This window comes from Crotalus tigris, unplaced genomic scaffold, assembly GCF_016545835.1.
Source record: "Crotalus tigris isolate CLP2741 ecotype Arizona unplaced genomic scaffold, ASM1654583v1 scf7180000020941.558017, whole genome shotgun sequence".
Lineage (NCBI taxonomy): Eukaryota > Metazoa > Chordata > Lepidosauria > Squamata > Viperidae > Crotalus > Crotalus tigris.
In genome coordinates, this window is record NW_024098270.1 from 313,971 (window position 1) to 330,000 (window position 16,030).

At 47.7% G+C, this 16,030-nt stretch overlaps 1 protein-coding gene across 1 annotated transcript in view; it reads right to left on the reverse strand.

Annotated features, from left to right (window-relative positions):
• Positions 1 to 214: 214 nt before the first annotated feature.
• The window catches only part of LOC120319724 (PC-esterase domain-containing protein 1B-like), a 29,302-nt gene continuing 13,486 nt past the window's right edge, over positions 215 to 16,030 (reverse strand). The window contains exons 5-8 of the mRNA XM_039368846.1: positions 11,612 to 11,783; positions 7,002 to 7,242; positions 3,869 to 4,888; positions 215 to 595 (exon numbers count right to left, since the gene is read on the reverse strand). Coding sequence (XP_039224780.1) covers positions 459 to 595; positions 3,869 to 4,888; positions 7,002 to 7,242; positions 11,612 to 11,783 — 1,570 coding nt within the window. The 3' untranslated portion in view covers positions 215 to 458. The remainder of the gene's footprint in view (positions 596 to 3,868; positions 4,889 to 7,001; positions 7,243 to 11,611; positions 11,784 to 16,030) is intronic.

Sequence of the window (16,030 nt, forward strand, 5' to 3'; positions counted from 1 at the left end):
GGGGGGGGAAATGGCGGACTGCGTGGTTTGGCGACCCCCGTGAAATGGTCGTTCGACCCCAAATGGGGTCCCGACCCACAGGTTGAGAACCCCTGCTTTAGAACAAGTATTGTATATAAAACTTAGATGGATATGTAGAGATGAAGAATTGATGGTAAAAAGCGGAATAATCTGGTAAGAATGTATATCCTGGAATGTCACGTTAAACCCAATGTTGGTTTGTTTTTCACTGTATTATAAATAAAATTTGTATTAAAAGAAAAAGAAAAAAAAAAAGAAATCCTGAACAGGACCTTGAACTCCAAATTGTCATTTCTACAGTGAGCAAAGATGGAATTGCAGCAGAGAGAAAAAATCAGGAACGGCCCTGGGGTGGGATGGGCGCCAGACTAAAAAGAGTCCCTGGAGTTTTTCCGGCTGGTGCCATAAGGGGCGCAGGCGTGGCGTCGATGGTGGGCTTATCGAGGGCGCCTTGAAAGCATCTTCCGGGACCCGAGCCACGCGCTTCGAGGTCTTCTACGGGGCAGGCTGTAAGGAGCCCAGCCTTCCTCACGAGTAAAGGAGCCCGGCCCGAAGAAGCCGTTGGGATGAATGTCTGTTGGAAAGCAAGAAGAGACCTTAGGAAGAGAAGCAGACACCAAAGTCTGATGGTGTTAGCTAGTTTGGTAATGAACCATCTGAAACCAGACTCAGAGAGCATTAAGGACCCCATAGTCGTCTTCGTCGACATCCTCCTCCTCCTCTTGCCAAACTCCACTCCCTTCAAGCACTGATGATGTTACCTCGTTGGGTAGTGAAATGTCTTCAAGAAAACCACCAAGCTCAGAGAGCGCCAGGGACCCTACAGTCCTTGCTCCTCTTCCTTGTAAACCCCACTCCCTTCTAGCACTGATGATGTTACCTAGTTGGATAATAAAACGTCTGCAAGAAAACCACCCAGCTCAGAGAGCGTCAAAGACCCCACTGTCGTCCTCCTCCTCCTCCTCCTCCTCCTCTTCTTCTCTGAAAATCCCAGTCCCTCCTAGCACTGATAATGTTACCTAGTTGGGTCATGAAACATCTGCAAGAAAAACACCCAGTTCAGAGAGCACCAAGGACCCCACAGTCATCGTTGTCCTCTTCCTCCTCCTCCTCTTCCTCTCCACAAACCCCTCCCCCTTCTAGCACTGATGACGTTCCCTAGTTGGGTGATGAAACGTCTGCAAGGAAACCACCAAGCTCAGAGAGCATCCAGGACCCCACAGTCCTTTTCCTCACCCTCCTCCTCTCTCAAAACCCCCCTCCCTTCTAGCACTGATCATGTTAAATAGTTGGGTCATGAAACATCTGCAAGAAAACCACCAGGCTCAGAGAGCACCCAGCACCTCACAGAAGATATCAAAGCTAGACACCTACGTATGCTGGTACCTTGGAGGTGAGGATGGAGCTTGGTCAGCTCTGATCCTTTGATTGTCTGGAAGACTTCCGATGAACTGTTTCCCATCCAAGCATCCACTCAAGGAGGAAAGCAGCCAACATGTCGCAAGCGGAAGTCCATTGCCTGCCCCAGCCCACTTGCCCAGAAGGCAGCTGGGCATGGGTGAGGCAAGGATCAGGGCAAGGCACCTTCCTTAACATCTAGGAGTGGCTCATTTGGGTCATTCCCACTTGCAAACCAGATGGGTTTCTCCTCAAAAGTCTTCTTCTCGAGGCTTCTTCTTCCTGCCTCTTACTTTCAGAGCAGAACTTCTCAACCTGAGCAAGCTGAATAGACTTCAGCTCCCAGAATTCCCCAGCCAGCCTTGCATCTCTCTTGTCTCAACCTTAGCCAGGGGTAGGCAACCTTGGCTCTTTTATGACCCGTGGACTTCAACTCCCAGAATTCCTGAGCCAGCCATGCTGAGGGGAAAGGGAGAGGTTTCCAAGCTGAGCCATGCTGCCTCAGGAATTCTGGGAGTTGAAGTCCACGAGTCATGAGGGGGCCATAGTTCCCCCATGCTGGCTCAGGAATTCTGGGAGTTGAAGTCCATGAGTCATAAAGCGGCCCAGGCCAGAGTAGGCAACCTTGGCATTTTTATGACTCGTGGACCAACTCCCAGAATTCCTCAGCCAGTATGGCTCAGCTTGGAAGCCTCTCCCTTTCCCCTCAGCGTGGCTAGGTCAGGAATTCTGGGAGTTGAAGTCCACGAGTCATAAAAGAGCCAAGGTTGCCTACTTCTGGCTTAGGCCTCTTTATGACTGGTGGACTTCAACTCCCAGAATTCCTGAGCCAGCATGGCTCAGCTTGGAAACTCCCCCTTTCCCTCAGCATAGCTGGCTCAGGAATTCTGGGAGTTGAAGTCCACGAGTCATAAAAGAGCCAAGGCTGCCTACCCCTGACCTTGGCAATTGGAATATGGGTGGACTTCAACTCCCAGAATTCCCCAGCCAGGCTTGCAGTCTTTCTTGCCTACCAGTGTTTCTCAGCCTGGGCACATTAAAGATGGGTGGACTTCAACCCCCAGAATTCCCTAGCTAGCCGTGCTTAACAAACCTAGTCATCAATCATATTGTCCTTGATCAGAAAGCTGCACGTGGCTTTAAGTCTCGCGTCAAGGATCCCTGGCAGCATTTTAGCCGAATGGAGATCAAGCCGTCCGCCTTCAAGAAGTCTTCTCCAGGATCCAGGAATTCACACCCATAATTCCAAGATGTTTAGATTTAAGGTAAGGCACTCACTGAGGTTCTTCCATTAAGGGTTTTGTGCATTTCTCCATCCAGAAGCCACTAAAAGGGAGCACCCTGGTGTTCACGGGGCTCAATTCTGCCAATTCTTCAGCTCTTATCAAGAGTTTGCCTTCCTCCCAGCCATCTCTTCCCCAAGAACTTTCAGCTTCTTGTCCATAGCCACCATCTTTCGTGGGAGTGATCTTCTAGCTTGTGCTTCTCCTAGGAGTTGAAGTCCACCCATCCTGTGCTTCTGCTTCTCCTAGGAGTTGAAGTCCACCCATCTTGTGTTTCTGCTTCTCCTAGGAGTTGAAGTCCACCCATCCTGTGCTTGCGATTCTCCTAGGAGTTGAAGTCCACCCATCTTGTGTTTCTGCTTTTCCTAGGAGTTGAAGTCCACCCATCTTGTGTTTCTGCTTCTCCTAGGAGTTGAAGTCCACCCATCTTGTGTTTCTGCTTCTCCTAGGAGTTGAAGTCCACCCATCTTGTGTTTCTGCTTCTCCTAGGAGTTGAAGTCCACCCATCTTGTGTTTCTGCTTCTCCTAGGAGTTGAAGTCCACCCATCATATGCTTGTGCTTCTCCCAGGAATTGAAGTCCACCCATCCTGTGCTTGTCCTTCTCCTAGGAGTTGAAGTCCACCTATCTTGTGCTTGTGCTTCTCCCAGGAGTTGAAGTCCATCCATCTTGTGTTTCTTCTTCTCCTAGGAGCTGAAGTCCATCCATCTTGTGCTTGTGCTTCTCCCAGGAGTTGAAGTCCATCCATCTTGTGTTTCTTCTTCTCCTAGGAGCTGAAGTCCACCCATCTTGTGTTTCTGCTTCTCCTAGGAGTTGAAGTCCACCCATCCTGTGCTTGTCCTTCTCCTAGGAGTTGAAGTCCACCCATCTTGTGTTTCTGCTTCTCCTAGGAGTTGAAGTCCACCCATCTTGTGTTTCTGCTTCTCCTAGGAATTAAAGTCCACCTATCTTGTGCTTGTGCTTCTCCTAGAGTTGAAGTCCACTCAGCTTCAAGTGGCCAAGGTTGAGGAACACCATTTCGGAGATACAACTCATATTTCTCTAGAACTTTGCTACAACGCCCAACTCATACTTCTCTAGAACTTTGCTTCTAACTTACTTCCAGCTCAAAACTTGGGGTCAGCTTCTCCCCACCCTGAAATAATTGGCAGAAAACCAGGAATGTACCTTCCATTTGGAGTGGAAAACTCTGGTCTCCTTCATTTCCATCTCTGGACCAAGGGCCGTTCCTAACATTGTGATGGACAGGGAGGTCTCTCCTAGGATGAGGTGGGGGCCACTGGGCCTGCTCGGGCAAACCCATGACCCAACTGTCATCGTCAGGTCCATGGGTGGCCTGGAAATAATTATGGGGAGAGGGCTGGAGATACAGCTCCTCTTCGACAATAGTGGGCCTGTTGGCATCACCCACATCTTGTGGGAAATGAGGGGGACTCTTGGGATGGAATCTTGACTCACACGTAGCGGTGGGCCTACCATCTTGGAAGGGATGAACGTAAGGACAGGGATAGAATTGGGGACTCGGCTCTAAAAAACATATGGGTCTGCTATCACCCCCAATACTATCTGGGACCCAAGAATAACCTGCATTGGGTTGAGGATAATGGTCCTGACCAATAATGGGTGTAGCATCACAGCCAGCATGAAATGGGTTGTGAGAATGACCACCGTCGTGGCGTGGAAAGCACTGTTCTTCTTCAAAGGAAGGTATGGGCCAACTATCACGGCCAGCGCGACATGGGGCGTGAGGATTAAAATTTGGATCGGGTTGAGGGGGATGCTCTTGTTCAGAAGAACCTACGGGCCACCTGTCGTAGCCCCCATGTTCTGGGGCAGGAGGATAATATTCTGGAATGGGTTGAGGGCGTTCAAAGGAACTTATGGGCCTGCTGTCCAAGCCAGGGGGAGAATTCCTGGGGTCGGGGAGACCCACAGAGGGCAAGGGGTTGTGTTCGTGGTAAAGTCCGCTGGGGAGGCTTCCAGGGAACTGGTCCACTTGACCCGACCTTGCTCTGAGCCTCTTTTTGTAGTGGGCATGACGATGGAGGTGAGAAGACCTCTTGAAATAGAAGGGGTCACGGGCCAAGCCGTTGGTCCAGAGGCTGGGGATCGGCCGTGGAGCGTTGGACTCCACGTTCCTCCAGGGAGAAGGCTGTTGAGTCTGGGTCTTTGCCAACTTTGGAATGCCTGCAATGAAGAAGACAGACGGATACTGAGGAAGCTCCTGTTCCAACACCAGAAGGTCCCGATCAAGATTTCCCCTGTCCTGTCCGTGTCCGCCTCTAGGGGGCAGCGCTCCTCTCGGTTTCTTGGCTGAAGGAGCCAGCATTAAAGACACTTCTTAGTCATGTGGCCAGCATAAATATAGGTAGTCCTCGACTTACGACAGTTCATTTAGTGACCGTTCAAAGTTACAACGGCACTGATGACCCTTATGACCCTTGCAGCATCCCCAGGTTCACGTGATTCGGATGATTGACAATCGGCTCCTATTTAGGACGGTCCCAGGGAGTGGGGTTTGGGGGGGTGTCACGCGATCCCCTTTTGCGACCTTCTGTTGAGCAAAGTCCATGGGGGAATCCGGATTCACTTAACGACCGGGTGACTAATGGAAGAACGGCGGGGATCCCTGTAACAAATGAAGTCGAGTGGGGCAAAACGACCTTAACAGATTTTTTTTTTTCGCTTAGCAACGTCAATTTTGCGGCTCAGTTGTGGCTGTAAGTTGAGGACTACCTGTCTACGCCGAGGCGCACGCAGCGCTCTTCCCTTTCCACCAACGTGGTACCTATTTATCCGCTGGCGTTTGCTGGCTTTCGAACTGCTGGGAGCTGAGCCAAGGAACGGGAGCTCACCCCGTCACACGGCACCTGGGTCTCGAACTCAGAACCATTGGCTTTCCAGCTGGCAAGCTAAGCGTCTTTAACCACTGAGCCATGGTGCCCCCTCTGCGGCAGAAGGACGGGCTGGTTGCAGCTCCTGCGGTCCGTTTGGGGGAAGTGCTGCAGCTAGAACAGACACCGTGGAGGCCCCCCCCCCCGCCCCTCAGCATCGCTGAAGGATCAGGATTGCATCTGCCCTTTGGAACACCTCACACAGACACACCCCGGAAGTGAGGTCAGCTTCAACCTTCCTGACCTTCTGCAAGAGCTTAAAGACCTGGCTCTGCCAGCTGGCCTGGGGGTCCAAGGGATGGGGTGGGGGGTCATATTGGGGTTGGGGAAGGGAAGGAAGGAAGGAAGAGGGAAGGAAGAGGGAAGGAACAAAGGAGGGAGGGAGAGAAAGAAAGGAGGGAGGGAAGGAAGGAAGGAAGGAAGGAAGGGAGAGAAAGGAAGGAAGGAAGGAAGGAAGGGGGAAAGAAAAAAGAAAGAAAAGGGAGGGAGGGAAGGAGAGAAAGAAAAAAAGGAAAGGAAGGAGGAGAGAGAAAGAAAGGAAAGAAAGGGAGGGAAGGAAGGAAGGAAGGGGGAGAGAAAAAAAGGAGGGAAGGAAGGAAGGGGGAGAGAAAGAAAGGAAAGGAAGGAGGGAAGGAAGGAAGGAAGGGGGAAAGAAACAAAAAAAAGGGAGGGAGGGAAGGAGAGAAAGAAAAAAAGGAAAGGAAGGAGAGAAAAAGAAGGAAAAGGGAGAGAAGGAAGGAGAGAAAGAAAGGAAAGAAAGGGAGGGAAGGAAGGAAGGAGAGAAAAAGAAGGAAAAGGGAGGGAAGGAAGGAGAGAAAGAAAGGAAAGAAAGGGAGGGAAGGAAGGAAGGGGGAGAGAAAGAAAGAAAAGGGAGGGAAGGAGGGAGGGAGGGAGAGAAAGGAAAGAAAGGAGGGAGGGAAGGAAGGAAGGAGGGAGAGAAAGGAAAGAGGAGGGAGGGAAGGAAGGAAGGAGGGAGAGAAAGGAAAGAGGAGGGAGGGAAGGAAGGAAGGGGAGAAAGAAAAAGAAGGAAAGAAAGAAAGAAAGAAAGGAGGGAAGGAAGGAAGGGGGAGAGAAATAAAGAAAAAGAAAGAAGGGAGCGAAAGAAAGAAAGAAAGAAGAAGGTAGGGGAAGGAGAAGGGGCAAAGAAAGAAGGGAGGGAAGGGTTGACCCCCTCCTTTCCTTCTCCCCACAGTCCCTCTCTCTAAGCATCAGACCCCTCAATCCAGTTCATCTCCCCCCCCCCAGCCATTATTCTCCATCATCCTTCACAGCCTGTCTCTGCATCCTGGCTGGCGTGGGGGGGGGGGCTGTAACCCCAGAAGCCTCCCCCAGCACTTGAGCCCCAGCTTTCTGACCCCCCTCCCTCTTTTGCCCCCTCCCCCTCCTCCCAACGGCCCCCCACTCACTCATCAGCGGCCTGTTCTTCTGCAGCTCCACCTGCCAGGCGTCGGCCATGTGGGTGAGCAAGACCTTGGTCAGGTGGCGGTGGGCCCGGGGGTTCCAGTGGGTGCCGTCGGTGGCATGGAGGTCCTGCAGAAACCGGAAGTGGAAGTGGAGGTCCACGACGTCGAACCAGAACTGTCGGGCCAGGTTGCCGCTGTAGAAGTTGGCCTCTATCATGTCCCGGGCCGACACCTTGTGCGGTTGCTGCCGGAAAACCCGAAACGGAGGCATTCCTCACGTTACAAGCAGCCCTCGACTTACGGCCGTTCGTTTACTGACCGTTCAGGGTTACAAGGGCACCGGGAAAAGGGACTGAGGAGCATCGTTCGCACTTTACAACGGGTGCAGCCTCCCCCGCGGTCACGTGATCAAAATTCGGACGCTGGGGGGACTGACTCACATTTATGACGGTTTGCAGTGTCTTTTCCCCCTTTGTGTCCGTCGGACGAGCCGAGTCAATGGGGAATCCCTGAACAACAATGTTGCTCACTTAACAACTGCAGGGATTTATTTAACGGCTGTGGCATGGAAAGCCGTAATATGGGGAAAAACTCGCTTAACTGTCTGGCACACTGTCGGACACACGGATGGTCGTTAAGCCAAGGACGAGTTGTCCATTTCCAGCGGTGGCAGTGAAGTTTTTGAACTCGATAAGGCCCTGAGTGTGTCACCGAGTTTTAGAAAGCTGTATTTTATGGATGGGTGTGAAGCTGGACCGGATGGTTGGTTAGACAGGGCAAAACCTCACAAGGTCACCCCAAAAAAGGGGGTGATTGAACAAGGAGAGAAAGAAAAAAAGAAAGAAAGAAAGAAAGAAAGAAAGAAAGAAAGAAAGAAAGAAAGAAAGAAAGAAAGAAAGAGGAAGGAAGGAAGGAAGGAAGGAAGGAAGGAAGGAAGGAAGGAAGGAAGGAAGGAAGGAAGGAAGGAAGGAAGGAAGGAAGGAAGGGGAAAAAGATTGGAGGAAGAAAAAGTGAAAGAGAAGAAGGGAGGCATTGAAGGAAGGAAGGAAGGAAAAGTAAAAGAGAAGGAAGAAAAAGAAAAGAAAAGAAAGAAAACGAAGGAAGGGGAAAGAGATTGGAGGAAGAAAGTGAAAGAGAAGGAGGGAGGCATTGAAGGAAGGAAGGAAAAGAGAAGGAAGGAAAAGAAAGAAAGGGAGAGAAAGAAAAGAAGAAAGAAAGTGAAAGAAAGAAAGAGTGAAAGAAGAAAGGAAGGGGAAAGATTGGAGGAAGAAAAAGTGAAAGAGAAGAAGGGAGGCATTGACGGAAGGAAGGAAGGAAAAGTGAAAGAGAAGGATGGAAAAGAAAGAACAAAAGAAGGAACTAAGGGGAAAGAGATTGGAGGAAGAAAAAGTGAAAGAGAAGTAGGGAGGCATGGAAGGAAGGAAGGAAGGAAAAGAGAGAAGGAAGAAAAAGAAAGAAAGAAAGAAAGAAAGAAAGAAAGGGAGAGAAAGAAAAAAATAAAGAAGAAAGAAAGAGTGAAAGAGAAGGAAGGAAAGGAAGGAAGGGAAGGAGGAAGGAAGGAAGGAAAAGAAAGAGAAAGAAAGAGAAAGAAAGGAAGGAAGGAAGAAAGAAAGAAAGAAAGAAAGAAAGAAAGAAAGAAAGAAAGAAAGAAAGAAAGAAAGAACAGGTGCTAGATTGGGGACCGTGGGGGTTGAACCTCCTACTACACCATTCAGCCCCAGTCGAGTCGAAAGACAACGCTCAGCTCTTCTTCCTTTGATAAGCTCCGACTTTCCCAGGGGCTAAAGATTCAGCCCCCCCCTCCCCAGTTGCCATGACACCCTTATCTCCCGGAGACTCTCACCACCAGCCTGCCTCAGAGGCCTCGGCATGTGTTTACGCCCGGAGGCAGAAGTAAAGGCCTCCCCCTTATACGGGTAGTCCTCGTCTTACGACCACGATTCAGCCCAAACTTTCCCTTGCTAAGTGAGACGATTGTTCAGTGCAGTTTTGCCCCATTGGACAACCTTGCGGTGTCAGAAGTTGTGCAAAAGGGGGTCCCCTGACCCCATCAGAAGATCACCAAAAGGGGAGTCACCCTCTACCACAGTGTTTCTCAACCTTGACCATTTTAAGGCCTGTGGACTTCAACTCCCAGAATTCCACAGCCAGCGTTGCTGGCTGTGGAATTCTGGGAGTTGAAGTCCACAGGCCTTAAAATGGTCAAGGTTGAGAAACACTGCTACCATGTCAGGATAAAATTTACTCCACAATTGTTTTTATTGGGTATTGTTCCGGATTGCGATGACAAAGAGATTATCTTAATGTTAAATTTAATTACTGCGGCTAGGTTGTTAATAGGGCAATATTGGAAGAAGGAATCTTTGCCTACTTTGCAAGAGTGGTTTCTTAAAGTTTCTTACTTAGCGGAAATGGCTTTCTTGAAAGATCAATCGCAAGAGAAGTATCTCTTGGTGTGGAAAAGATGGATAAATTTTATACAACATAAGTATGATATAAGAAAATATTATCTAGCTTTTGAATAATTTATATTTAAAGTTTAAGATATTATCTAGAAGTGTAATTATTATTATTCTTTCATTTTTTATTTTTTTTTTTATTTTTTTATCTTCCCTTTTTTTCCCCCCTCTTTTTGTTTTTTATATATAATGGAGTTAAAGTATTTTACAACTTGTTTATTGAGTGTAATTATATTTGCTCAAGGTTTATTTGGGCTTAAAACTTTTTTTCTTTTAAGTTCTAGTTAAGCCTGTATTCAGCTCTGGGAAGAATGGGGGAGGGTTTTGGGGTGGGTTGGGAGGGATTGAGGAAGGGGTTTTTATTGTAAAATTTTAAAAACTTTTAATAGAAAAAAATAAAAAATGAAACAAACAAACAAAAAAAACCTCCAGAGATGAAGCACCTACAACTTCTGGAGGGAAGCCAGACCACTGCTCGATTGTCCTCCACGGTCGGGAAATAAAACAGAATGACAAGAGTTGGAAGGGACCTCGGAGGTCATCCAGTCCAACCCCCTACTCAAGCAGGAGACCCTACGCCATTCCAAGCAAACGGTGGTCCAATCTCTCCTTAAAAAACCTCCAGAGATGAAGCACCCACAACTTCTGGAGGGAAGCCAGGCCACTGATCGATTGTCCTCCACGGTCAGGAAATTCCTCCTCAATTCTAGGTCGCTTCTCCCCTTGCTTTGTGTTGTGTGAAGACCCCTGATACATGGAGCACCACGTCCTTGCAGGAGACGTCACTTGGCTTCTCTATGGCAGGGCCGTTCAACCTTTTTCACCCATTGTGCCACTTTTAGGATAGGGCAACATCCCAGGACCGCCAGTCGCCTAGCAAGGGGTCAAAAACTTGATGACCCCCCCCAAAAAAGGAAAAAAGCGATAAAGTACAGGTAGTCCTCGACTTACAACAGTTCGCTTAGTGACTATTCGAAGTTACAATGGCACTGAAAAAAGTGCCCCCCAAGGCACAGCCAAGCAAGACACCTGCCTGCCCGCCCGGAGGCGCTCTTCCTCCTGTCCAAGGTTTTCATTGTTGTGAGCATTTCTGTTGGGGATTGGTAGCAGGGGTGGGGTGGGGGGTGTTTGATTTTTATTCCCCCCGTCTGCTGGGTGGTTGCAGCAGGTTTTGCTCCCTTCACATGACCCTGGGACACTGGGACCGTCATAAATATGAATCAGTGGCCAAGCAGCTGAATGTAAATCACAAGATCCTGGAGAGGCTGCAACATTCCAGCTGATCGGCGCTTCTTCTGGGCTCAGCAGAAGCCCCAGGATCAGCGCTGAGGTCCAGCTGGAGCCTGGCGCTGATCCTGGGGCTTCCGCTGAGCCCTGACAGCCCCGAAGAAGCGCCAATCAGCTGGAAAGAGGCACTGATCCTGGGGCTTCTGCTGAGCCCTGACAACCCTGCTGTAAGGACCCACCCCACTTTGCATCTTAAGAAGACAGAACTCTTGGAATAATTCTTCCAACAGGGATCCTTTATTAAGAGAAAATGGTTGCAGGCGTTCTAGACAGGACTTGGGGTTCAAGCTCTCCCATTCGAGGTTTTAAGGGGTTCCCCAGTAGTCCCACCCAATCACCCTCCTCTTCCAGTGACAGTTTCAGGCATCACAATTCCACCCCTTTTTTCCTTCCCGTCTGGATGGAGACTTCAGATAAACTACATGAAAGGTAAATAGCCCCCTTTGTTATGATAAGACCTTTTGGTGCTAACTACATTCAAACTCTTTGAGGTTGCAATAAACACATTCAATTCCTTAGAAGTATACTGAAGGAAGTGAGGGCCATAAAGCCCCTTTGTTCTCCCCCTTCTCTCCCTCTTATGGCAGAATCTAGAGAAGGCAGAATTGGGGTTTTCTATATTTGATGATTAAAGACGAAATATAATTGGATTCTGACACCTGCACCTCCAGCCGTCTCTCGTTCAGGCTTGTGCGGTGCTGCCACCGGTTCAGCCCATTCCCCTCCCCTGCTACCCCTTTTCTAGGATGGCCGCGTACCACCTGCCAGGTGCCAATGTACCACAGGTGGTACCCGTACTGCTGGTTGAAAAGCCCTGATCTATGGGATCTGTCTTGGTCACCCCAAGGATGCAACAGGTCCTCTCACCTCAAAGATGTATCCCCGGGCGTCTTCCGTGATGGCCAAGGCCGTGTTCCAAATGACGAGAGTGCTGGAAGGAAGAACTTCGTCCACCGCTTGAAAGAGCTTCTCCGTGTTCTGGCGGTATTCTCGGATGGCTTTGGGCATCGGGGGCTCCGTGGGAAACTTATCGTGATATCTGCATGGAAGGGAGAACCAGGATAATGCTCACGAAGAAATACTGGTAGTCTTCGACTTACGACGGTTCATTTAGCAGCCGTTCGAAGTTACGACGACACTGAAAAAATGTGCCGGATTACGACCGCTTTTCACACTTAACAACCGTTGCAACACCCCCGGGGTCATGTGATCCAAATTCAGACGCTGAGCAACTGACTCGGATTGATGATGGTCGCCATGCCCCAGGGGGGTCACGTGATCCCCTTTTGCAACCTTCTGGCAAGCAAAGTCAATGAAGGGAAGCCCGGATTCATTTTATGACCGTGTTACTAAGTTAACAGCTGCAGACAACGGTGGCAAGGAAGGACGTAAAATGGGACAAAAATCACTTAACAAACATATCATTTATCTGTCTATCTATCATCTAGCTATTTATCCATCTCTCTCTATCATCGATCTCTATCTATCTATCTATCTATCTATCTATCTATCTATCATCTATCATGTCTGTCTGTCTATCATCTGTCTGTCTATCAATTCTTTCTATCTATCTATCCTATCTATGTATCTATCTATATCTGTCTGCTGTCTGTATCATCTGTCTATCATCTATCTGTCTGTCTGTCTATCTATCTATTCTATCTATCTATCATCTATCATCTGTCTATCTGTCTATCATGACTGTCTGCCTCTATCTATCTATCTATCTATCTATCTATCTATCTATCTATCTATCTATCATCTATCATCTGTCTGTTGTCTGTCTATCATCTATCTATCTGTGTCTCCATCAATTCTATCTATCATCTATCTATCATCTATCTATCTATCTATCTATCATGTCTGTCTGCTGTCTATCTGTCTATCATCTGTCTATCTATTTATCTATCATCTGTCTATCTGTCTATCTATCTATCTATCTATCTATCTATCTATCTATCTATCTATATCTGTCTGCTGTCTGTATCATCTGTCTATCATCTATCTGTCTGTCTGTCTATCTATCTTTTCTATCTATCTTTTCTATCTATATCATCTATCTATCATCTATCATCTGTCTATCTGCTGTCTGTCTATCATGACTGTCTGCCTCTATCTATCTATCTATCTATCTATCTATCTATCTATCTATTTATCTATCTATCTATCTATCATCTATCATCTGTCTGTTGTCTGTCTATCATCTATCTATCTGTGTCTCCATCAATTCTATCTATCATCTATCTATCTATCTATCTATCTATCTATCTATCTATCTATCTATCTATCTATCATGTCTGTCTGCTGTCTATCTGTCTATCATCTATCTTTATCTATCATCTGTCTACCTATCTATCTATCTATCTATATCTGTCTGCTGTCTGTATCATCTGTCTATCATCTATCTGTCTGTCTGTCTATCTATCTATTCTATCTATCTATCTATCATCTATCTATCTATCATCTATCATCTGTCTATCTGCTGTCTGTCTATCATGACTGTCTGCCTCTATCTATCTATCTATCTATCTATCTATCTATCTATCTATCTATCTATCATCTATCTATCTATCATCTATCTATCTATCATCTATCATCTGTCTATCTGCTGTCTGTCTATCATGGCTGTCTGCATCTATCTATCTATCTATCTATAATCTATCATCTGTCTGTTGTCTGTCTATCATCTATCTATCTGTGTCTCCATCAATTCTATCTATCATCTATCTATCTATCTATCTATCTATCTATCTATCTATCTATCTATCTATCTATCTATCATGTCTGTCTGCTGTCTATCTGTCTATCTATCTATTTATCTATCATCTGTCTATCTATCTATCTATCTATCTATCTATCTATCTATCTATCTATCTATCTATCTATCTATCTATCTATCATCTGTCTGTGTCTGTCTTTCTGTCTGTCTGTCCGTCCGTCCGTCCGTCCATCACTCACTAAAAGTCTCCTGTCTGCCTGTAACCGGTAACGGGGTGAAATGGTGCATTGTAGGGTAACCGGGTTTTTTTTGAAGCAGGGAACCTCCCCTGGGCTTGTTGACCAGGCATCTGGAGAAAGCGTAGAAGGCGTCCACGTGCAGATGCCCCCCTTATCGCTGGCTACCTGCAGGGCCATAGCAAGTCACCAAGGGGGGAACACCTAAGATACCCGGGCACACCCACTTCCTTAGGGAACCACCCCAAAGTATTGGGACCATCGTAAGCTATTTCTCTACCCTTTTATCTTATCTAGAGTGGGCCAGCTTTGCTGGGTGGATTACTAGGTAATAAAAATACAAGCATCTCTTATTGTCCCTGGCTTCCTTTCCTTTAAAGGGGCCGTCTTTGTTCAGCTCAGGGGTCTTCAAACTTGGCCCTTTTATGACTGGTGGACTTCAACTCCCAGAATTCCTCAGCCAGGCAGGACAAGAAGCAACGGATGGAAACTAATTAAGGAGAGAAGCAACCTGGAACTAAGGAGAAACTTCCTGACAGTGAGAAGAGTTAACCAGTGGAACAGCTTGCCACCAGAAGTTGTGGGTGCTCCATCACTGGAGTTTTTTTTTAAAGAAGAGATCGAACAACCATTTATCTGGAATGGTATAGGGCAGGGGTAGGCGAGCTTGGCTCTTTTAGGACTCATGAACTCCCAGAATTCCTGAGCCAGCGTGGCTCAGCTTGGAAACCTTTCCCTGTCCCCTCAGCATGGGTGGCTCAGGAATTCTGGGAGTTGAAGTCCATGAGTCATAAAAGAGCCAAGGTTGCCTACCCCTGGCCTAGGCTGCTTTCTGACTTCTGGACTTCAACTCCCAGAATTCCTGAGCCAGCTTGGCTCAGCTTGGAAACCTCTCCCTTTCCCCTCAGTGTGGCTGGCTCAGGAATTCTGGGAATTGAAGTCCACACGTCATAAAAGAGCCAAGGTTGCATACCCCTGGCCTAGGCCGCTTTATGACTCGTGGACTTCAACTCCCAGAATTCCTGAGCCAGCATGGCTCAGCATGGAAACCTCTCTTTCTCCTCAGCATGGCTGGCTCAGGAATTCTGGGAGTTGGAGTCCACACGTCATAAAAGAGCCAAGGTTGCCTACTTCTGGCCTAGGCCGCTTTATGACTCGTGGACTTCAACTCCCAGAATTCCTGAGCCAGCATGGCTCAGCATGGAAACCTCTCTTTCCCCTCAGCATGGCTGGCTCAGGAATTCTGGGAGTTGGAGTCCACACGTCATAAAAGAGCCAAGGTTGCCTACTTCTGGCCTAGGCCGCTTTCTGACTCGTGGACTTCAACTCCCAGAATTCCTGAGCCAGCCTGGCTCAGCATGGAAACCTCTCCCTTTCCCCTCAGCATGGCTGGCTCAGGAATTCTGGGAGCTGAAGTCCACGCATCATAAAAGAGCTAAGGTTTGCCTACCCCTGGTATAGGTTCTCCTGCTTGAGCAGGGGGTTGGACTAGAAGACCTCCAAAGTCCCTTTCAGTTGTGTTATTCTGTTATTCCAGAAAGGATACCAAGTGAATTATGGAAGACTTTTGCACTTTAGACTAAGTTATTCCTAATGGGAGGGAAGAGCGTTCACCCTTTATTTTTCCTTTAAAAAAAAAAAAACAGTTGAATTCAAAAATCTGAATTTCTCACTCACATTCAAGGGTGCAAACATGATCTTCTGGTGTTGTCCAGGAATAAATCAGAGCAAGTCACAATTGCTCATAAAGCTTCCTATTTTCTTAAAATGCCTAGCTTTTAAAGTGGGCAAATGTGGACAGATTTTACCCTTTCGCACTGCCCCCAAGGGTCAAAGAATCACAGAATAAGAGAGTTGGGAGGGATCTTGGAGATCTTCTAGTCCAACCCCCTACTCAAGCCGGAAACCCTTCTTGTTTAGTGACCGTTCAAAGTTACAACGGCACTGGAAAAAAAATGACCATTTTTCACACAACCGTTGCAGCAAGCCCACGGTCACTTGATCAACATTCGTACGCTTGACCACCAATTCGCATTTATGACGGTTGCAGGGTCCCGGGGTCACGTGATCCCCCCCTTTTGTGATCTTCTGAGACCAGCAAGGCCCAGGGGGGAAACCAGATCCACTTAACGACCGGGTTACTAAGTTAACCACTGCAGCGATTCCCTTAACAACGTTGGCCAGAAAGGGTCCTAAAAATGGGACAAAACTGACGGAAGCAATTTCTCGCTTTAGCGACGTAAATTCTGGGCTCATTTATGGTCATAAGTCAAGGACTTCCTGTATCAGAGAAAACCCTGTTATCAAAGAAGCATCCACATCTCCGCAAAC